The sequence below is a fragment of the Pseudoliparis swirei genome, chromosome 22 (genome assembly GCF_029220125.1).
Source record: "Pseudoliparis swirei isolate HS2019 ecotype Mariana Trench chromosome 22, NWPU_hadal_v1, whole genome shotgun sequence".
NCBI lineage: Eukaryota > Metazoa > Chordata > Actinopteri > Perciformes > Liparidae > Pseudoliparis > Pseudoliparis swirei.
In genome coordinates, this window is record NC_079409.1 from 12347 (window position 1) to 35893 (window position 23547).

General features: G+C 46.4%; 1 protein-coding gene and 1 long non-coding RNA gene across 9 annotated transcripts in view; one reads left to right on the forward strand and one right to left on the reverse strand.

Annotated features, from left to right (window-relative positions):
• The first annotated feature begins 2640 nt into the window (after positions 1-2640).
• On the forward strand, positions 2641-5669 carry LOC130213054 (uncharacterized). Of its 2 annotated transcripts, none has more exons than XR_008835436.1 (6): positions 2641-3349; positions 3690-3805; positions 3916-4136; positions 4231-4400; positions 4715-4842; positions 4956-5669. It is a non-coding gene; the product is annotated as an uncharacterized LOC130213054 (long non-coding RNA). The 2 variants fall into 2 exon arrangements; XR_008835437.1 differs by having other exon boundaries at positions 3709-3805.
• An 8708-nt stretch (positions 5670-14377) lies between these two features.
• The window catches only part of kiaa0319 (KIAA0319 ortholog), a 37158-nt gene continuing 27988 nt past the window's right edge, over positions 14378-23547 (reverse strand). For 4 of the 7 annotated variants that reach the window (XM_056443792.1, XM_056443790.1, XM_056443791.1 and 1 more), the window contains 2 exons: positions 18014-18105; positions 14378-14856 (listed from right to left, as the gene is read on the reverse strand). In XM_056443792.1, the coding sequence (XP_056299767.1) occupies positions 14660-14856; positions 18014-18105 (289 nt within the window). In that variant the 3' untranslated portion in view covers positions 14378-14659. Of the gene's footprint in view, positions 14857-15298; positions 15430-18013; positions 18106-23547 lie in introns of all 7 variants that reach the window. The other 3 variants (XR_008835394.1, XM_056443793.1, XR_008835395.1) reach the window with 3 other exon arrangements.

Sequence of the window (23547 nt, forward strand, 5' to 3'; positions counted from 1 at the left end):
GGATGTATGAGAGGTTTTTGTGGTCCGTCCAGACCAGGAAGGGCTGCTTGCTGCCTTCGAGCCAGTGTCTCCACTCCTCTAGTGCCAACTTAACGGCAAGAAGCTCCCTGTTACCAACGTCATAGTTGCGCTCCGCTGGAGAGAGGCGACGTGAAAAAAAAGCAACGGGATGAAGGATGTTATCAGGACCAGCCGTCTGAGACAAAACTGCTCCTACTCCCGTATCAGACGCGTCCACCTCCACAACAAACTGTCTCTCTGTGTCTGGCTGAATGAGGATGGGAGCTGAGGTGAACAGGGACTTGAGTTTGATGAAAGCTCTGTTAGCCTCCGGAGTCCAACAGAATGAGATGTTAATCGAGGTGAGTTTGGAAAGAGGTGCAGCAACCTTACTGAAGTTCCGGATGAAGCGACGGTAAAAATTGGCAAAACCCAAAAACCTCTGAAGCTCCCTCCTTGTCGTTGGAACCGGCCACTCCACCACGGCGCTGATCTTCCCAGGGTCTGCCTCCACCCTTCCCTGGCTGATGATATAGCCCAGAAAGGTGATCCGGTCTTGGTGGAACTCACATTTCTCCGCCTTGACGTAGAGCTTGTTCTCCAGCAGTCTCTGTAGGACCATACGGACATGGTTCTCGTGTTCCTCCCGACTCCTGGAGAAAATCAGGATGTCGTCTAGGTAGATGAAAACAAAGCGGTTTAAAAAGTCACGTAAGACATCATTTATCATAGCCTGGAAAACGGCTGGGGCGTTAGAGAGACCAAAAGGCATGACCAGATACTCAAAATGACCTAATGGAGTGTTAAACGCTGTCTTCCATTCATCCCCCTGTCGGATGCGGACCAGATGGTAGGCGTTTCGAAGGTCTAATTTGGAAAACAGGGTCGCCTCCTGGAGAGGTTCAAAAGCTGAGGTGAGGAGAGGTAAAGGATATTTGTTTTTGACCGTGATATTATTTAACCCCCGAAAGTCTATGCAGGGTCGTAGTGACTTGTCCTTCTTGACTACAAAGAAGAACCCGGCACCGACAGGAGAGGAGGAGGGACGAATAATACCAGCAGCCACAGAGTCCGTGATATAACGCTCCATAACCTCCCTCTCAGGACGGGACAGATTGTAGAGGCGGCTGGAGGGTAGAGGAGCTCCAGGAAGCAGATCTATTGGGCAGTCGTAAGGTCGGTGGGGAGGAAGAGAGAGAGCCCTCTCCTTGCTGAAAACCCAACTCAGGTCGTGGTAGATCGCAGGGACACCAGTCAAATCTACAGATGCATCAGAGCAGACAGCAGGAACTGGAGAAACTGATGGAGATGGTATAGCAGAACACAGGCAGTTAGCGAGACAGAAATCATCCCACTCAATTATCCTCCCCTTAGCCCAATCTATGTGTGGATTGTGTGTACGTAGCCACGGGTAACCCAAAACCAGAGGTGTGGAAGGAGAGGATATTACCTTAAACTGAATGAGTTCACGGTGGTTTCCGGAGGTGATTAAAGTCACCAGGGGTGTCTGTGCTGTGACTGAGGAAATGATTTGGCCATTAAGAGCATAAGCTGTTAGCGGTTTTTTCTAGAGGCTCCAGGCATAGTCCCAGCTGCTCAGCTAGCTCACGGTCCAAGAAGCTATCCTCCGCCCCAGAGTCAATGAGAGCCTGGAGAGGCAACGTCATAGAGCTAACACAGAGTTTGGCGGGAATTAGGAAACGAAGTAATGATGGGGAAAGAGAAGGTTCTAGTGGACTCGTCAGGGACCCCAATCTCACTGACGAGCCTCCCAGTTTGGGCGTACTGAGCAGTTGGAAATAACATGCCCAGTCTTTCCACAGTACAGGCATTGGCCTGCATCTATCCGGCGCTGACGTTCCTCCAGAGAAAGTCTAGCCCGACCCAGTTGCATGGGCTCCTCCTGAGAAGAGGTGCGCACGCTGGACGGCGGAGAAAAAGATGGAGGTCTAAACACAGCGTTAGCAGGAGAAAAAGAAACACTAGGCTTACTGTGTGGAGCTGGTGAACCCCTCCGTGTTTGCTCCGCTCGGTGCTCCCGTAGGCGACAGTCCAGGCGAGAAACCAAAGAAATCAGCTCAGTGAGATCCGATGGAATGTCTCGTGCTGCTAATTCGTCCCGAAGCTGGTCACTCAAACCTCTCAAAAACACCGCTTTGAGAGGCGCCTCGGTCCAACGAGCCTCTGCAGCGAGTGTGTGGAACTCTATGGAATAGTCCGCCACTGTCCGGCCTCCCTGTCGTAAGCTGAGCAGCTTATTCTCCGCGGAGCCCGAGAAATTGGGGTGGTCAAAAACGGACGAAAACCGGGCAGCAAAGTCCTCAAAAGAAAAAGTGTCAAGTCCACTGAAGAGTCTAAGGCCTGAGCCCAGGTTAGAGCTCTTCCATGAGCAAACCCAAAATAAAATTAATCCTTGTTGCATCGGAAGAAAAAGCAACAGGACGCTGGCAAACACCTTTCTGCACTGCATGGAAAAACCTCTACATTTCTCCACCTCTCCGTGGTAAAGCACAGTGTCGCTGATTGGAGGATCCTGGCGAGGAGAGGGCAAAGGGGTGAACGGAAATAGCCCGATCAGCTAGCGTTGATGTGGTAAGGCGGAGACCTGGCAAGCCAACTCGGAGACGTGGTGAGCCATGGATCGATTGCTCTCCACCAAAATCTGGAAAAGTTTCTCATGCTCACCCAGGAGAGTCCCCTGACTGGAGAGGGCCTGTAGTATTGGAGTGGATTCCGTTCCAGATCCTGCGGGGTTCATAGTTGGCCAGTTCTACTGTTAGGACTCCGCGGGGAGAGACACAAAAGGAGAACCCGCTATGCAGAAACACTGGGACGGAGACTTTGGGTGGAGTGTAACCAAGAGAGCTGGATTTATTAAGTCCACAAAAACAGGCAGGAGAAAGAAAAAAAAACTCTGAGCTGCGTAGGAAAAACCCGGGAGCAGCAGCTGAGATGGAGGTTGGCTTGGACGTGGCAGGCAGGATGGAGTGGATGTGGATCTCACTGAGAGTATACGTAGAACTGGCGAAGTCTGATGGTCGAACCGGGGTTTTAAGCAGCTGTAGGTGAGTGGTGTAATCAGTGATGATGAGAAACAGGAGCGGAGGTGAGTTGATGGAAAAACGGAATGTAGGTCAACCACGCCCATCCAGGAAAACAGACAGATAGACAAACAAACAGAAAAAAGGAGGAGGAGATACTGCAATCCTCACACCAATATTTTCAACAGTGCTCATAGTTTGTGTGTATGTGTAGGACAAGTCCTTCAAGGCGTGTCAAAGAGGACCACGCAAAGGGGATCATCAACTTGTTCCCATACCTGGCTGATCCAAGGAGCAAGTTTGGTTATGTAAGTACAGAAAACAATTAGTCCTACCTATTTAGTCTTCACTTCTAAACTCAACAGTTTTCGAGCATGATGTACAGCTAGATTTAAAAAATATGTATATATTAACTGCTTGGCTATGGTTTGAGAAAAACTAAAGATGTTAACATTCATGCATGTCCACCATCTCTGCCGTTTTTCCTTAACTGATCATTTAAAACCCTCTTGAGTTTAGCAGTCCAGTCTTGAGCAAGTTCAGCTCAGCTGCTGCATTTTTTAGATTTAAGTGTTAAAATATTTTATCCTGCTAATTCAAACTTGTTGAAAATAACAATTCATTTCACTCTGAATAATACCTTTTTAGGAAACATTTTACAATGCAGAAGATGGGAGTGGGTATCTGGCTTGGAGATTGAAGTTTGTCCAAAAGGAAGCTTCTGATGGACAAAAGAAGGCCATGAGACTCAAGAACACAAATGGGTATTTGTTGTTACCTGTAACCAAACTGCATACATGAGAATCATGGCAGAGTTCCCAAGTGTTGTTTATTAAATCCTAGGACACTGTCATATCCATATCCACTGTTACAGGGAGCCCATCAGCTGAAAGAGACTTGAGGGAGGACAATCCCCTAATGACAGACAGCTTGTGTTCTGAGGCCATTGCACTGATGAGGCATACAGCTGATGAAGGAATTGTTATGACGAAGATGAAGCAGACCTTCAACTATCGTCAAAAGATCATTCATGATCCAGTGAAGTCCTCTGATGTCTTTCTGGCCTTCCCAAGATTCCTGGACATACAAGGATTAGTATGTTCAACTTACTTCATTGTAACTTGTATTTTAACTTGTTGACTTGTATTTAAGAAACATCATTAACAACATGATTTCATCTATTCTGCAGATTGAGCAAGATTTTACTTTGATGTTTGATGACGCCATCTCTGCAAAGTTCCTGGAGAAGTGGCCCACAATTTACAAGCACAAAGTCCTTGAACAAAGCCGTGGTCTCACAGTCAGATGATCTGCAGTACCTCGTCCAGACTGCTGAATCCACAACAGAAGTCGAAAGTGGTGAGGCGAAATAAATGGATTATATTGTTATTGTTCTGTTTTGGTTGTGATAAGATTGAATGTTTTTAGGAAAAAAGCACTTGATGCAGCTGGATTAATCAGTTGGTCCAACAATGTAAGACAGGAAATAAAGGAGCTGGCTTAAGTTCAGGAAGTAGTGGAGCTGTGCATAAAGCCTATTTATTGTAAATGGGAGCATTAGAAGTGCAACACTATTTGTGCTGACTTTTTTTGGTACATAAAGTAGTGTTTAGATTTTTGTATTAAAGTAATCCTGGAAGTCTTTGTTTTTAATTATTACTTTATTCTTTCAGGATGGGACAGTGACATGTCGTCCATTTTGATCCTTGTGCACCTGCTGCCGCCGTCACCTCAAGGCCGAAAGAGACCAGGAAAGCTCTCCGCCAGACAAGCCAGTGAGAATCTTGTGAAGTTCATCAAGGTAAGGCTGCCATACAGGAAACATCACGAGCTATATCACACCACATATCTTTTTGTCGTTTTCTTGGTGTTTTAAAAAAAAGCTGTTTTCTCAAACTTTTTCTTCTGTCACAGACAGGGACCAGCATCCAGGGGCATCTCGATGGAATCGCAGGCAGCCTTCAACCATACCTGCTTGCTGTGGGAACTCAGAGGAATGTGATTCACAAGTACTTCATTGACAAACAGGCAATATCTTGTAAGTCATCTGGCTCTCCTGCTTGTTTTGATGAGCTTTTCAAAGCTCACTTGGTCTTTGGCACTTCGTACAACCACGATCTCGTCAATGTGTACAACTTCCTTCAGTCAACCATTTATGAAATCGATATTGATACAACCAAGGTGAATCCTAGAGTTGCAGAGTTGAGGCTCAGATGCTGCGTTGAGTAGATTTTTCTGATTTGTTTTTCTGTGAGGGCTCCATTACAGAATTAAGGTATTCTGAAATGTTGTTTTTCATTTGTAAGAGCTCTCAGACAAATACTAATTTAGTTGTATGTGTTAAAATTCATTGTGACATGCCAGTTTTTCATAAGATCCACCATGCTGTTGTGAAGGATGAGACATTGTTTTTTGTTACTTTTGCACTACAAAACGGTGTCTAATCGAGTATTTTAATGCATTTCAAGTTTTGTACACAACAGACGGACTTCATATTGTGTTTGTCAACGATCTTTTCTGTCACAAAGCATTCGATTTACAGGTGTCTTGCAGTCATAATGACTCCAGTTTTTATATTGTGCCATACTGTTTCCTGTGAACACTTAATAAAGTAAAGGTGTCACTTAAGGTATTGGGTTCTGATCTATTTTTTCACCTTTTTAAAAGCTTTGCCGTGTAAAAAGTTATATAGTGAGTAAAATTCTGTTCTATTCATAATAAAGTTAAACTCTTTTGAGTAACATTCACTTCATAATATATTCTATTTGGAGTAAAATGATGTAACATTTATAATTTTGATTTCTATATTGAGTAAAATTCAGTTCTATACAGAGTAAAACTATGGTAGAGTTGTTTTTATTTTATACTAAATGGATTGAATTATCATCAGGTAGAGTAAAATTCTGTTCTATACAGAGTAAAACTAGGGTAGAGTTGTGTTTATTTTATGCTAAATGGAGTGAATTATCAGGTAGAGTAAAATTCTTGCACTAAATAGAGTAAAACTAGGGTAGAGTTGTTTTTATTTTATGCTAAATGGAGTGAATTATCATCAGGTAGAGTAAAATTCTGTTCTATACAGAGTAAAACTAGGGTAGAGTTGTTTTTATTTTATGCTAAATGGAGTGAATTATCAGGTAGAGTAAAATTCTTGCACTAAATAGAGTAAAACTAGGGTAGAGTTGTTTTTATTTTATGCTAAATGGAGTGAATTATCATCAGGTAGAGTAAAATTCTTGCACTAAACAGAGTAAATTTAACTCTGAAAGTTTAACTCTGTCATAAGAGTAAATTTTACTCTATTTGGACTGGGACCAAATGTTGTCTTTTTTAGAGTAAAATTTTATTCAATTTGAGTAAATTTTACTCAGCCAATTTTACTGTGCAGCATCAGCAGCAGCCCACGACAGCCCGGGAGAGGAGGACCCGGACATGGCGGACACTCTTCCCCTGTCGGCGTACGTCTCACCCTCCCCAGCAGCCCCACGGAGAGGAGAGGCCCCTCCCTCTGCTGTGTTGGCACGGCGTCCGCCATCACCGCTCCCCCAGAGAACAAGAGGCCGGCGTTCTTTGAGCCTGGAGTGCCTGACGGCACTGCACCCGGAGCCTCCCACACCCCATCCAAATAGGAACGGGTGTGTCAGTGGACTAGAGGATACATACAGGACTGTCTCAGAAAATTAGAATATTGTGATGAAGTTCTTTATTTTCTGTAATGCAATTAAAAAAACAAAAATGTCATGCATTCTGGATTCATTACAAATCAACTGAAATATTGCAAGCCTTTTATTCTGATTTATTGCTGATTATGGCTTACAGCTTAAGAAAACTCAAATATCCTATCTCTAAATATTAGAATATCATGAAAAAGTATACTAGTAGGGTATTAAACAAATCACTTGAATTGTCTAATTAACTCGAAACACCTGCAAGGGTTTCCTGAGCCTTGACAAACACTCAGCTGTTATAAATCTTTTTTTTAACTTGGTCTGAGGAAATATTAAAATTTTATGAGATAGAATTTTAGAGTTTTCTTAAGCTGTAAGCCATAATCAGCAATATTAAAAGAATAAAAGGCTTGCAATATTTCAGTTGATTTGTAATGAATCCAGAATGCATGACATTTTTGTTTTTTTAATTGCATTACAGAAAATAAAGAACTTTATCACAATATTCTAATTTTCTGAGACAGTCCTGTACATCATGGAGCTGTCGCAGGGGGACCATGTCACGGCCCGGACAGGGAAAAACACAACCCGCCTGCTGACCATGACCAACCCCGGGCTCAAGCCCACCCGTAGGAACAGCGATCTACGGACGGCAGTGCAGACCCGGCTCCCCCAGGCAGGCGCCGCACCTGGAGCGTCCGGCCACATCCGACCCAGGATGCATCAAACTTCACTCAGGAAGGCGGCCGACATGCAATTATGCCTGCACAATAAGTGGGCCATCCTGGGAGACTCCAACGTCGGGAGAATGCCACCGCATGACATCACCACTCTCCAAATCGACGCCTTCCCCGATGCCACCTTCAGACACGCAGCGGCCCTGCTCCAGAACGCCGTGGCAACCGTCAAGGTGGAGAAGCTGATCCTGTCATTCGGACACAACAACCGGGGTCAGAGCAAAGACACTATGATTAAGCAGCTGCAGAAAATGATCTCAGCGGCTGAACTTAAATTTCCCCTTTGTGAGATCCTTGTCCCGCAGATCAACTTCTCCCCGCAGCTGCCTCTCCAGGAGCAGATTCGACTGGTGGAACTCAACACATTCATCTCAACACTGAGTGAGTATATTCCCATGTTGCCCAGCGAACAGTTCAAAACTGAATCAGAGAATAACACTAAATGGTCCATTGAGACGGCCACAACCATGCTCGACCACTGGGCTGCTCATTTAAATTAAATATCCCCACAAGCCTGCCTTCGCAGGAGGGGGATAAATCAGTTATCAATCTGACTAAAAATATTAAATTCACCACGGAACAACTTTCCCTACTCTCCAGACAGTGGTTCAGCAATAATAACACAGGGGAAATTTTTGAAACCCTCACAAGAGGTGATTGGAAAACAAAAAACTGTGTGTATCTCATATGGTGCACAAACTGCAATAAACAGTATGTGGGCGAAACAGGGAATATGCTCTCCACCCGTTTCACACAACACAAATACAACATCACACACAAGAAACATACACACACACCGCTGGTACAACACTTTATTATGCATGGATGGGCTGCATTAAAAACATCTATCATCCAATGCAGCAACAGGTGGACCAGGACGCAGCGGATGACGGTGGAGAGGGGCTGGATCGCCAAGCTCGGCACCAGACATCCCCAAGGCCTTAATGAGCGTTGAGGGCCTCAGGGCGGAGCATGGTAGATGGACAGTACACCGGGGACTCTGTTGCTCTTTAGCAGCAGAGTCTCCAACATTTTCTCAGTCCCTAACCCCTAACCCTAACCCTAACCCTTTCACCCCAAAAAGAGACCCAGAATCTGGGACCTTTATTTCGAATTCGCCTGTTTCGGGGTGATCCCTGGGGGGTACCGGGACCAGAACCACATATTCGGGACCGGGGGGACCAGAGCTATCACCCCAAAAAGAGAGCTAAGCTCTGGCATGTTTAGATCAAAAGTCACCCAAATGTCAGCCGAATGAGTGCTGTCTGGAAACACAATGTCATTGAGGTGACATTGTGCCATGTCCTCATTCAACTCGTTCCATTTGGGTGACAAAAAGCCTGTCTGGCCCTTCCCCTAACCCTTTCATGAAAGAAAAATACTATCATTTAATCTGATGGATCACTTTATTAAAATTGAGGATTTTTTATTATTATTTGGGGTGATGACAGACATGAAATTCATTCTAAAACTCTAAGTCTCTAAGGTCAACTCCTTATTATCAGGCTGCTCTATAAGTCTCTTAGGTCAACTCCTTATTATCAGGCTGCTCTATAAGTCTCTTAGGTCAACTCCTTATTATCAGGCTGCTCTATAAGTCTCTTAGGTCAACTCCTTATTATCAGGCTGCTCTATAAGTCTCTTAGGTCAACTCCTTATTATCAGGCTGCTCTATAAGTCTCTTAGGTCAACTCCTTATTATCAGGCTGCTCTATAAGTCTCTTAGGTCAACTCCTTATGATCAGGCTGCTCTATAAGTCTCTTAGGTCAACTCCTTATTATCAGGCTGCTCTATAAGTCTCTTAAGTCAACTCCTTATTATCAGGCTGCTCTAATAAGTCTCTTAAGTCAACTCCTTATTATCAGGCTGCTCTATAAGTCTCTTAAGTCAACTCCTTATTATCAGGCTGCTCTATAAGTCTCTTAAGTCAACTCCTTATTATCAGGCTGCTCTATAAGTCTCTTAGGTCAACTCCTTATTATCAGGCTACTCTATAAGTCTCTTAGGTCAACTCCTTATTATCAGGCTGCTCTATAAGTCTCTTAAGTCAACTCCTTATTATCAGGCTGCTCTATAAGTCTCTTAGGTCAACTCCTTATTATCAGGCTGCTCTATAAGTCTCTTAGGTCAACTCCTTATTATCAGGCTGCTCTATAAGTCTCTTAGGTCAACTCCTTATTATCAGGCTGCTCTATAAGTCTTAGGTCAACTCCTTATGATCAGGCTGCTCTATAAGTCTCTGAAGTCAACTCCTTATTATCAGGCTGCTCTATAAGTCTCTGAAGTCAACTCCTTATTATCAGGCTGCTCTATAAGTCTCTTAGGTCAACTCCTTATTATCAGGCTGCTCTATAAGTCTCTTAGGTCAACTCCTTATTATCAGGCTGCTCTATAAGTCTCTTAGGTCAACTCCTTATTATCAGGCTGCTCTAATAAGTCTCTTAGGTCCCTCCAGTTGATCCAGAATGCTGCAGCTCGTATTCTCACTAAAACTAAGAAAAGAGATCACATCACTCCTGCACTAGCTGCTCTGCACTGGCTACCCATAAAATCAAGAATCACTTTTAAAATTCTTCTCTTAACCTACAAAGCCTTGATTGGTGATGCACCATCATATCTTAAGGAGCTTGTAGTACCATATTGCCCCACTAGAGAGCTACGCTCACTAAATGCGGGACTACTTGTAGTTCCTAGAGTCTTAAAAAGTAGATTCTGACACTTCAGTTGCAAACTCGGATTGGTTGTCCTCTGCAGTTTTCCTTAATGCATAGCTTGCACAACTGGCCGATGACACAGCACCAAACAAGTGTACAGTCATTCGATACTCGACTAGGTCTTTCGTGACGTCTCCTTCTGGCCACCAGAGAAAACGAAGAAAGTCTTTGTCCTCTTCAGCCACCTTCACCTGGTGAAACATGGCTTGAATGTCACCCATGAATGCGACAGGTTCCCGTCGGAAGCGAGTAAGAACGCCAAGGAGTGAACTTGTGAGGTTAGGACCCTGCAAGAGTTCGTTATTCAATGATGCTCCTTGAAATGTGGCTCCACAATCAAACACCACTCGAAGGGATTCTTTCCTTGGATGGTAGACACCATGGTGGGGAATGTACCACACCTTCCCCTTCCCACAATGCAGTTGTTGCTGAGGTACTTGCTCTGTGTAGGCCTTACTGATTAGTTTGTTCATGTACCCTGCATACTCCTTGTGCAAACGTGTGTTGCTAAGATCCTCTTTCTCAAACCCTGGATCCTTTGTCTAGCCACAGCGAAGTTATTGGGCAGATAGACCTCTTGTTTCCTGAAAGGCAACTTCAAACAATATTTCCCATCCTGAAGTACTGCAGAGCGCTCCATGGTTTCCTGAAACTTGAGGTCTTCTCTGGACATTTCCTTCTCCTCGATCTTTTCATTAAAGTCATGATTGTACTGATGGGCCAGCATTTTTTCCAGTTCGCACACGGAGATCCTGTTCACTGTAGCAGAGGAAATATCTGCCCCTATAGCACCACTGTTTCCATTCAGTGGCCCATTAACAGCCCATCCTAGCACGGTCCTGATAGCATATGGGCCATTCCCACGGCTGTTGATGACCTCCCAAGGTTCCAATATCTTGGGAGCGTCAGTTCCAATCAACAGGCCCACGCTTGCCTTTAGGTCTGGGATGTGAACTTTCGACAAATACGACCAGTTAGCGAGGTCTTCAGGTGTCACCATGTTATCAGCAGTGACTGGCATTTTCTTTTGTGTTAACACGTCTGGTAAAATATAAGAGTCGTCACTGTCCAGACCAGATACCTCCAAACCACTCACAGTGTGAGCTGGTACTACGGTTTCCTGTCCCATTGTCTGCAGCAAGAAATTGGTTCTTTTGCCTGTAATATTCAGCTTCTGCATTAGATGTTCTGAGCAGAATGTGGCTGAATTACCAGGGTCCAGGAAGGCATACGTTTTAAGAATGTGATTTCCTCTTGCAGATTTCACCTTGACGGGGAGGATTGATAGAACACAACGGTCCTTACCGGCCCCTGTATGTCCACACGTTTTCAGTGAAGTTGGCTGTTCGCTAGATGATTCTTTTAACTGTGCAAGCCCTGGTATTCTTCTTTTGATATGAAGTACAGTGGGATGAGTTTTACCGCAAACTTTGCAAAACAAGCACCTTTCGCAATCTCGGCTCATGTGCCCAATACATAAGCACGCAAAGCAAACTCTCTGTTCCCTCAGAAAGTTACGTTTTTCCTTGTGTTCCCTTCCATTAAACAGTTTGCACTCCTCTAATATGTGATTTTTAGCGCAACATAGGCACCCATATTTCTCAGTTTTCCCTGGCTCTGATGTTGGTTTCCTAGCTCCCTCAGGCCAGTCCCTAGAGGTTACTGTCATCGCAACAACATTTCTCCTCCCTCTGTTGCTGGGCTGGGATTTAAATCTTGTCCCAGTAACACCAGCTGATGTGTCCTGTATGTCACCAAACAAAGGGTCAAAAAGAATTTTGACATGACGCTCAATGAATGTGACCAGATCCATGAAGTGAGCTCTCTGGCTGGTCGCTTCCATTATCCCATGAGCTTTGGTTCTCCATTGCTCCCTCATCTTGAATGGTAACTTCCACATAATGGCTCTCATGTTTACAGGCATATCCAGTTCCTGCATGTACTGGAGCTCCTCCATAACATTGCAGCAACCACGTAAGAACAAAGCATAGGCTTGAAGTGCTTTACCATCTTCAGATTTTATTGCTTGCCAGGACAAAGCCTTGTCCATGTACGCTGCTGCAATCTTATACTGATTTCCAAAGTGTTCCTGGAGAAGACCCTTTGCCACTTCATAGCCACGCTCTGGAGCCATATGTTGGCAGCTACGCACCAGCTCTCGCGGCTGTCCTCTTGTAAATTGTTCCAAATAATACAAACAATCTGCCTTTGGTGCCTTTTCCTCCACTCCTTGTTCAAAGGCTTTAACAAAGCTTTTGTACTGTAGAGGGTCCCCTTCGAATGTCTCTTGGTGGCAGAGATGATGAACGCTGCTGTTGCACCAGAGAGGCAGTTATTTCATTTTGCCTGTGCATGATGGCAAGTATGTCTTCAGTAGGATTTGTGCGAATTTGAGGGTTGATAGAATACGTGTTGTATCGCTGTTTTGAAGTTGTTTCAAACCTTTGTTGTGTTTGCTTTGGTCGCACATCCTGTAACAGTGGTATATTCCATTGTGTCATGTCGTCTTGCTTCTTAGATTCTGCTTCCGGCTTGTACTCCTTTGCCATAGGGTTTAAGCTGTTGACAAATTCTCGTTTCCTTTTTTCCTGGTCGAAATATGAAGCCATGCCATCGGAGGGTGTTCGAGAAGAACCTTTCAGATCAGAGGCCTGTAATACTGTCAACATAGCAGCGGAAGCAGCTATTTCAGTGTCCAAGTCATGCTGTTGTCTTCTCCTCCTCAGCTGTTGCTCCTGCTCTTCCAGTACATGGCTTTCCTTTAAAGCTGCCGCGCGAGCGATCAGTGCAGCTCTCTTTGCCTCCACTTGTATCCTTACAGAGGAGGTGGTACTTGATTTCCCACTTCTATTACTCCTTTGACTTGAGTGCTTACTACCCATATTAGAAACACTTTCATCTGGATTAACACCATCCTCCACTTTTTCATACACATTACCTTCATATGATGAAACCCACAATTCTGCATCAGCAATACATTCATCATTAAACATCATTTTTGCTTTAAACCATGTTTCATGTTTTTCTCCTTCATCACATGGCAGCATACCCAACAGAAGTGTATGCATGCATTTTGCTTCATCACACACCTCAATCAACTCTTCAAGAACATTTAGTACCTGTGTTTTATCACCCTGAGATATAAAACATTGAATTGATTTTCTCTTGACACTTGCTCTATTTAACTTCGCTTTTCTATCACTTTGCAACGTTTCTATTTTATCAGCAAGCGCCTTAGCAGTGAGCTTAACAACCCGTTTTTGTGTTTCAAGACCGCCAGGCACACCGAGTTTAGTATCAGCTTGCCCATGAGTGTCAACAGTATTGTCCAGCGCCGCGTCACGCTTCTCCATGATAAAATGTCAATAGTCCATCACAACAAAGTCAAAAGCAAAGCCTATTGTTTGTGTCCGACCTCTTCGGCAACCAATGCATTGGGTTTTTTGTCCAGTCACGTGTGCTCACGATTTAAATGGCCATAAACAGTGTAGCGCTACTCATACCTCCTCGCATTGGGCGCCGTATGTGGATCCGGTTGTGCGATTGGTCCACAACTGCTGTTGCGTAGCGGCGTAGCTCCGTCCTGCTGATGCTCCACAGCTGATGTTGCGAAGCGGCGTAGCTCCGTCCTCCAACCCCGCCACACATCCAAACGGCTCCCGCAGCTCCTCCTGGTCCTCGACTCTCCTCCGCGCCTCCGTTACGTCCCAGACGTGCCGAAAGTTTTTAAATGAAGTTCCACCTTTGTGGAAAAGGTTTTGACTAATGTTAAAGGAGCCCTGTCCTTCACATGGGCTACTGAGGCATTTTGGTTCCTCCGGCTAGATGGTTGACGCGCTCTGTGGTTCTGCTGCTTGCTGTTCGTTTCAGATAACTTGCCTCCGAGACTCCGAATGTTGTTCATAGGGTTTTAATTGCGTGAAGTCCGGTACAAACAGTTTACCAGCTCACCGTGATGCGGTCAAAACCTATTTCCCCGTTCCGGGGTCAAAACACCTGCTGTCGCCAATTACCTGGTGATTAATGTAGGCCAACAAAATAACAGCAACAGCGCCACCCAGTGTATACATAAACATACATGCACCTACACAACATTTGGCTCTTACAAGGAGTGATACATGTTAGGTTTAGACAGGAGGAGTGAGACATGTTAGGTGAAACTCCTCTGTGGTTTTAGAAAATCCCAAAATGTGTGATACCTAATAATCACAACGACTTTGATTTGAATGTCTTTATGTCACAATCAGCGGATGAACGAACACGAAGCTGAAGGTTCACCAACGGTTTGGATCTCTGGGGAGTGAGAAGAGAACCAATCAGAGAACCAATCAGAGAACCAATCACAGATCATTGATCCTGGAACCGTACATGTTTAACAAGTCTGCATCTGAGGACCCGATGTTGGTGCCCGTCCTCGTGTCCTGTGGACAGAACGTCCCCCTGCAGATGGACTCGTCTTCATTTGACTGACCTCACAGAAACAGGAAGTCCAGGTACTTTAGTCCTTAAATCTCTTGAGGCTAACACCCCAAACTGATCCCGGCTCAGCCAAAGGCGTCTCCGTTGCGGCGACGTGGGCGCCGACCCGGCTGCGGACGGGTTGGTCCCGGCTGAAGACGGTGTCCTGGTCGCTGTCCAGCTCGGACTCTGACATCATCAGGCTGGAGTTGTGCTCGGTGCTGCGGTGTTTGATACCTGAGAAACAGGTAACACCATTGTTCATATTTTCATTGGGCACTGCTGCTCTTTCAAAATAAAATGAGTGAACACAGCAGCAGTCCTTTAAGAAGCTACCCCACCAAAATAAAACCAAACAGATTGACTCTGTTGAGCGTCATCTGGACCAACGGTTTGTTTTACTGGAAAAACCAGCAGGACAGCAACCTGGAACTATCTGTTTTACACAGAGCCACATTCATTTGGGTTAGGGATTAGGGTTAGGGGTAGATGTTAGGGATTAGGGGTTAGGGGGTAGGGGCTAGGGTTAGGAGTAGGGGCTAGGAGTAGGGGTAGGGGTTAGGAGTAGGGGCTAGGGTTAGGGGTTAGGAGTAGGGTTAGGGGTAGGGAGTAGGGGTAGGGGTTAGGAGTAGGGGCTAGGGTTAGGGGTTAGGAGTAGGGGCTAGGATATCAAACGTACTCATGAATCTCCCCGCGTTCGCCCGACGGCTTGGCAGTTGAATGGCGATCCAAGGAATGCACTGGCCGACGAATGTCACTTAGTCTGCCTCGTCCGGTAGATCTTCAACCCGGGATGGGGGATTCTTAACTCTTACAGGAAAATGGGTTTGCAAATTGGTTGGGGTCAGGGTGACAGTTAAAGTTACTGTACTCAGAGAGAGGCATGGATGAGGTCAGGATTGGGGTCAGGCCCCTTTCTGTTGAAAGGGGGAGTGGTTAAGGTTAAGTTTAGGTGTATATTACTTTATGTTGTAAAGGGGAGTGGTTAAGGTTAGGGTTCGGGTGAGTGGTTAAGGTTAGGGTAAAAGTACAGGTTAGGTGTATATTCCTTTCTGTTGAAAGGGGGAGTGGTTAAGGTTAAAGTTTAAGCTTAGGTGTACATTACCTTATGTTGTAAAGGGGAGTGGCCAAGGCCAGGGTCAGAGTTAGGGTTAGGTATATGAATATACTCATGAATCTCCCTGCGTTCGCCCGACGGCTTGGCAGTTGAATGGAGATCCAAGGAATGCACGGGCCGACGCATGTTATTTAGTAATGCCTCGTCCGGGAGATCTTAAACCCGGGATTGGGTTTTCAAATTGGTTGAGTTCAGGACTTAAAGTTAAAGCCTCTATCAGGGATAGTGACTGTATATAAAGAGAAATGGTTAAGGTTCGGGTTGAGGTCAGGCTTAGGCCCAAGGTAGACTGTATTAAAGGGGCTAATGTAACAGAACAGGATGCAGAACTGAAAGGGGGTTCAAAGGGGAAGTGGTTAAAGTTAAGGTTAAGTTTGGGTGTACATTACCGTATGTTGTAAGGGGGAGTGGTTATGGTTAGGGGGAGTGGTTAAGGTTAGGGTAAAAGTACAGGTTAGGTGTATATTCCATTCTGTTCAAGTTTCAAGTTTCAAGTTTTTATTGTCACATCCCCTTTTATACAAGTATAATCGGTTTGTGAAATTCTTATGTGCAAAACACCCGACAGCAGTAGCAGACTAAAAAAAGAATAAGAATGAGAATAAACTATACAATATCCACACACAAAAAAGAAGAAAGTATTAACAATATATATATATAAAACAATGTAATATAATATACATCATGACAATATATATATATAAAACAATGTAATAAAATATACACTTTTTTGAGACAATATATATATATATGTATATATATACAATATATATATACAATATATATATATATATAAAACAATGTAATAAAATATACACCATGGCCATAGATATTCACAAAATATGTTCTGGTGTAGTGTTAATGAGGGTCTCAGTCCTTGTTCAGCAGCCTGATGGCCTGACTGAAGAAGCTGTCCCTCAGTCTGTTTGTGCGGCACTTGATACTGCGGTATCGCCTGCCTGACGGTAGAAGGGTGAACAGTTTGTGGCCGGGGGGAAGTTGGGGCCAGTTTGTGTTGAAAGGGGAAGTGGTTAAGGTTAAGTTTGGGTGTACATTACCTTATGTTGTAAAGGGGAGTGGCCAAGGTTAGGGTTAGGGCTAGGGTGAGTGGCCAAGGTTAGGGTAAAAGTACAGGTTAGGTGTATATTCCTTTTTGTTGAAAGGGGGAGTGGTTAAGGTTAAGCTTAGGTGTACCTTACCTTATGGGGTAGGGGTTAGGAGTAGGGGCTAGGGTTATGAGTAGGGGCTAGGGTTAGGGGTTAGGGGTTAGGGTCTGGACCAGGGGCAGACTGGGGGAAAAAAGTGGCCCGGGAGTTACTGTCAGACCGGCCCACTCAATACACGACGCGTTGCATCGCACGTATCGACCAGTCAGTGGCCTACTTGGAAATATATACCCACACCCAGAACATTATTTTGGATGATTACAAAGAAATTACATCATATATGTTGTTTTTAATAACATTTGGCTCCACCAAATTCAAAGGCGGTGGCTTTCCAAACAAATCAGAGATTTTAAAATATTTTGAGGCACCTTCCTCCAGACATCTCTTCTTTTTCTCCCTGAGCTTTTCAGCTCCACCTTTAAAGGATTTACGTGTTGGTGCCATGCTGTCGAATCACGCTCAAAAACGGCTTTGTCTGCGAGCGAGTGACGCTTGGTACCGGGCAGCAAAGAAAGAAGGAAAAAAATATATGTATATATCAAGGCCGGAAATGTGTTTTATTTTGAAAAATGACCGGATACATCCGTCTGTGCGTCTGAGCCTCTTACTCTTGACACATGTCAAGAGGCTACGTGATAACTTTACCACAAACATGAAACTTCAACGTACTTTTCAACTCTGCCGGAGTTCTGGATTAAAATCAAGGCAGAATATCCTGAAAGCTCTAAAAACCTGACAGCAACATCCAAACCATGACGAGTGTGAACACAGCTCGCGATCAGTAGTGTTGCATGCTGGGTGTTGGAAACCATGAGTGTGAGTACACTTCGCGAGCAGGAGTATAAAAGTCAGTCAGTGATTTATTAACTTTAGGTATTAGAGGAATTTAACGTGTTCTGTAAAGCATAGAATTTAGCCAGGTCAGAGGGAGGGCCGGTTGATGACGGAGGTGGGCCGGCCCCAACCCTGTCGGCCTACCGGGGATTTCCCCGGTATCCCCTATGGCCAGTCCGCCCCTGGTCTGGACGTGGCAGTGGTCTCTTTACTGGCTTTGAGCTCTCAGGGCCACCGTACTATCAGGACCAATTAGAATCTGAGTGAAGGGACTCACTGAATTTAGGTCGGAGCTCCACCCTCTCCTGGTCGTCCATGTTGTCCAGGATGGTGTATTTGGTTTTCTTCCTCACTCTGGTCTGTCTCCTCCTGAAGATAATGGACACAAACAGGAAGTTCAGCATCCTCAATAAGCAGAGGTCGCTATGTAAGCGATGAAGCCTCGACGACCACCACCGTTAGTCACGGAGTTCCACAAGGTTCTGTGCTGGGGCCACTCTCATTGACCTGATTCATGCTTCCTTTGGTTCATATCATCAAAAACACTCCATAAAATTTCATTGTTCTGCAGATGATCCTCAATTATATCTGATCAACCAGAGGAGACCAACCATCATCATCATCTTCATCATCATCACCATCATCATATCTCTGATCAATCAGAGGAGACCAACCATCATCATCATCATAATCATATCTGTGATCAACCAGAGGAGACCAACCATCATCATCATCATCATCATATCTCTGACCAACCAGAGGAGACCAACCATCATCATCATCACCATCATCATCATCATCATCTCTCTGGTCAACCAGAGGAGACCAACCAGCTCTCTGGACTTCAAGATGTCTTCAAGACATAAAACATGAGGAGCTGAAACTTCTTGAAATGAAACTGACAAACTGAAGTTATTGCCTGAGCAGCTCAGAGGTCAGGTGAAGTGGTTTCTGTAGACCACATCGCCCTGGCACCAACACCCTGTAGAGGACCTCTGTTCTCCTGGATCAGGACTTGACCTTTAAGTCCCCCTGGAGAACATCTCAAGGACGGCTTTGCACCCACGACCCGACCTCGTCATGGTATTACTCGTGGTATTACTCGTATTACTCGTTGTGTTACTCGTGGTATTACTCGTATTACTCGTTGTGTTACTCGTGGTATTACTCATTGTGTTACTCGTTGTGTTACTCGTGGTATTACTCGTGGTGTTACTCGTTGGGTTACTCGTTGGGTTACTCGTTGTGTTACTCGTTGTGTTACTCGTGGTATTACTCGTGGTGTTACTCGTGTTACTCGTGGTATTACTCGTGGTGTTACTCATTGTATTACTCGTGGTATTACTCGTGGTATTACTCGTGGTATTACTCGTGTATTACTCGTGGTATTACTCGTGGTATTACCCGTGGTATTACCCGTGGTATTACCCGTAGTATTACTCGTTGTATTACTCGTGGTATTACTCGTGGTATTACTCGTGGTATTACTCGTGTTACTCGTTGTATTACTCGTGTTACTCGTGTTACTCGTGGTATTACTCGTGGTATTACTCGTGGTATTACTCGTTGTATTACTCGTTGTATTACTCGTGGTATTACCCGTGGTATTACCCGTTGTATTACCCGTTGTATTACCCGTGGTATTACTCGTTGTATTACTCGTGGTGTTACCCGTGGTATTACTCGTTGTGTTACTCCTTGTGTTACTCGTGGTATTACTCGTGTTACTCGTTGTGTTACTCGTTGTGTTACTCGTGGTATTACTCGTGGTATTACTCGTGGTATTACCCGTGGTATTACCCGTTGTGTTACCCGTGGTGTTACTCGTGGTGTTACTCGTTGTGTTACTCGTTGTGTTACTCGTGGTGTTACTCGTGGTGTTACTCGTTGTGTTACTCGTTGTGTTACTCGTGGTATTACTCGTGGTATTACTCGTGGTATTACTCGTGGTATTACTCATTGTATTACTCGTGGTATTACTCGTGGTATTACTCGTTGTATTACTCGTTGTATTACTCGTTGTATTACTCGTGGTAGTACTTGTTGTATTACTCGTGGTAGTACTCGTTGTATTACTCGTGGTAGTACTCGTTGTATTACTCGTTGTATTACTCGTGGTAGTACTCGTTGTATTACTCGTTGTATTACTCGTGGTAGTACTCGTGGTAGTACTCGTTGTATTACTCGTGGTATTTCTCATTGTATTACTTGTGGTATTACTTGTGGTACTTTTGTAGTTTAACTTTCTTGTGGAAACATTTCTTTCTGTTTTCTTGTTCTGAGTTTGTTCTCGTAGTTTAATCCACTTATTGTTACATCATTACATTGTAATGTAATGTATTGTAATACACGTATTGGTCATAAGAAAGTTCTGTAATGTAATCCACTTGTCTGTTGTCAAAGTGTTGGCGACATGACGTGTGATGTATCCTCGTCAGGAAAAGGTTGGGGTCTATTGTTCTGTCCATCCTGGAGAGGGTCCTGCTCTGTGGCACTCTTGAAGGGCTCTTCCCTTTTTCCCCCTCCAATGGTTCTATTTCATCCTTCCTGACCGCCAGAGGCGGTGCTTAGCACTGGATATCTTCCGTCTTGCGCATAGCAGGTCGAGTATTAATAACAACAAAGTCACCCGTGACCTCGGATGACCCGCCCACCGGGTATAAGTTCCGGTGTCATCCCGAGATCAGTTCTTTTTCATCTTCTCGCAAACGCAGGCATCAGCTAAGGCTGAAGTTTAACTGAAGCTCGTCGCGGGGAGCCTTGTGACAAAATGGTCGGAGTTGCGATCCGTCGCCCTCCAGAGGCTGCGACGAGCTCTCCTCCTCGGAGGAGGACGTTGCGTTTTCTCTACGGCGGTCCGTCGAGGGGCCGCTGTTGCAGCTAGCAGAGCGTCTCCACTCAGGCCAACTAATGCCACGCTAATGCTGACAGCTACCAGATGAGTGAAGTGTGTCCTCACTCTCTCACTAGACATGCTGGGTTCTGACCCGTGTTCACAGGATCAGCGTCTACAGTAGCGCAGAGCTCTCGCTCAGGCTTACTGGGAGGCACCAGTAAGTACAGTTGCCATACTAGTGGAGAGGGTCCTCGACGATACCTGCCTTTTCACTACGACTGTTTTCACAGGACCTGCTCCCCCGTAGCACAGGCTTTCGCCCAGGCTACTCGTGGGATGCTTGTAATTACAGCTATTGTACTAGTCAAGCGTGTCCTCACTTCCTCTCTCTAAGAGAGAGGCTGTTCTCTAGACCGCTTTCTAAACTGTCTCCACGGAACCCGTTTCCACAGTAACAGAGTGCTCTCGCTTAAATTTACTGATTGGACACCAGTAATCACAGCTACTGTATTGAAGAGGTGTCCTCGCTCTAGACGGACTGTCTCTGTCCTGCTCGACAGGACCTGGGCCACAGTAGCGGAGTGCTACTGCTGCGACCCTAGCTGCTACAGCTACCGTACTAGCGAGGCCAGCGTCCGCGCTCTACCCTCGCTAGACGGGCTGTCTCCGTCCTGCTCCTCAGGACCTGGGCCACAGTAGCGGAGTGCTACTGCTGCGACCCTGGCTGCTACAGCTACCGTACTAGCGAGGCCAGCGTCCGCGCTCTACCCTCGCTAGACGGGCTGTCTCCGTCCTGCTCCTCAACACCTGGGCCACAGTAGCGGGTGCTACTGCTGCGACCCTAGCTGCTACAGCTACCGTACTAGCGAGGCCAGCGTCCGCGCTCTACCCTCGCTAGACGGGCTGTCTCCGTCCTGCTCCACAGGACCTGGGCCACAGTAGCTGAGTGCTACTGCTGCGACCCCCAGCAGCCACAGCTACCGTGCTAGTGAGGACAGTGGTGTTTTTGGGACGCCCTCACTTCACTAGACGGACTGTCTCCGTCCTGCTCCACAGGACCTGGGCCACAGTAGCGGAGTGCTACTGCTGCGACCCTAGCTGCTACAGCTACCGTACTAGCGAGGCCAGCGTCCGCGCTCTACCCTCCTAGACGGGCTGTCTCCGTCCTGTCCTACAGGACCTGGGCCACAGTAGCGGAGTGCTACTACTGCGACCCTAGCTGCTACAGCTACCGTACTAGTGAGGCCAGTGGTGGCTGATACCCTCACTAGACGGGCTGTCTCCGTCCTGCTCCACAGGACCTGGGCCACAGTAGCGGAGTGCTACTGTTGCGACCCCCAGCAGCTACAGCTACTGTACAGTGAGGGCAGCGTTACGCTCTCCCCTCACTAGACGGACTGTCTCTGTCCTGCTCCACAGGACCTGCGCTGCAGTAGCGGAGTGCGCTCGCTCTAGCTCCTGCTAAGACCCCAACAGACAGGTCAGGTCAGCTCCAGGCCAGCCAACCAGTTACAAGTGCCGGCTAGGAGCCGCAGGGGCTCCCCTAGCAGTGCAATCGGGCAGGCTAGCTTATAGAGTAGGTCTGCTGACCGCAGAACTAGCTCAGATAAGTCGCCACCCTAGTGCAGGGAGGACTGAAGCATCAGATCCACCCACGGCTGATCCATTCCCAAGGGAGGACATCCCAGTGGCAGTGTCCACCAATCTCCTTACTGGAGGACGGGGACAAGCGCCCCACCCACGCTTCTGGGCCTGGTTCCCATTCCTCAGGCCATAGCCCCTTGTAGGGGGCAGTCGACGGCCCCATCGGGTTCGTCATTCGCAGGGCACAGGAACTGCTGGATATACAGCAGCCGGAACCCCACGCACGCTAGTGCATTCTTCAGGGGCATTCCCGGCCCTGCCACCTTTTCAGTCTCCCCTCCAGAGACTATCTGAGGGGTTGCCATCTTACGATAGATCACCGAACCCCGGCGTCCATGCAGGATATGGCCAAATGTGGCCTTCGTCCCATGCCGTCCATTGAGCTGACTATCGCATCCATCGGTTTTTTCCCCAAGGGGACTCCGAGGCCGGATGACCGGTGCCCTCGAGCCCAGTCGGTTCTCAGGTGACCATTTTACCGTGCTTACTACACGGCAACTCCCCCTCATATGTCATACTTGACTACAGCCTCAGTGATGCTTCGCTGCAGGCATGTGCACTTACGTCAAGAGAACCTAGGCGCCTAATGCTCTCCAGGGTTCAGACCAGCTGTTTGGCCGGCGCAGGTACCCTTGTCGGAGGCATGTAGGAACAACCTCCCTACTGTCTCAGTGAAATCAGGGGACCTGCTCTACAGGCGCAGCAGCGCACGGTGCAAGCCGGTTAGACCAGGCAGCAGTTATCTGGTCTTCGCAGGACCGTGTCCACACCCCGCAGACTCGGGGGCGCCACGTCTTGACTTGTCTCAGGCTGAGCCCAGCAGACATCCTTCGTGTGGTCTCCAGAGGAGATCGGCTCATGTCTGTCGACTTAAGGGAGGCCTTTTGTCAGGCCCCTAGAATGCTTCACAGACGGTTGCTCTGTTATGCTTTCCAAAGCCGTTATTCCCAGGCTTCTTCCATGTGGACTTCCCCAGGAGTTTCTACAAAAGGGCATTACTGCCGCCCTGCAATCACCAGGGCGTGAGGAAACTGCCATCCTGGACGATCTAGCTGATATGTGCGCCATACCCGTTTAGGGCCACACAGTGCATTACTTGCACTCTCTCACGCCGCCCGGTTGGGCCTTCGTGAACAAACAACTGTCTGAGCCATTCTCAGAGCATAACCTTTATTGGTGTAGCTCTAGATGCAGCCACTAAGCGGGCCTGGCCGTCACTCAGACAGGTGGACAGCATCCTCTGCAGCCTTTCTCTCTGAGGGGCAGATGGCTGTCTTTTATCCTCTCTTCTTGCCTATCGGGTAAATTGACAGCTGCATCAGCTGTCTTAC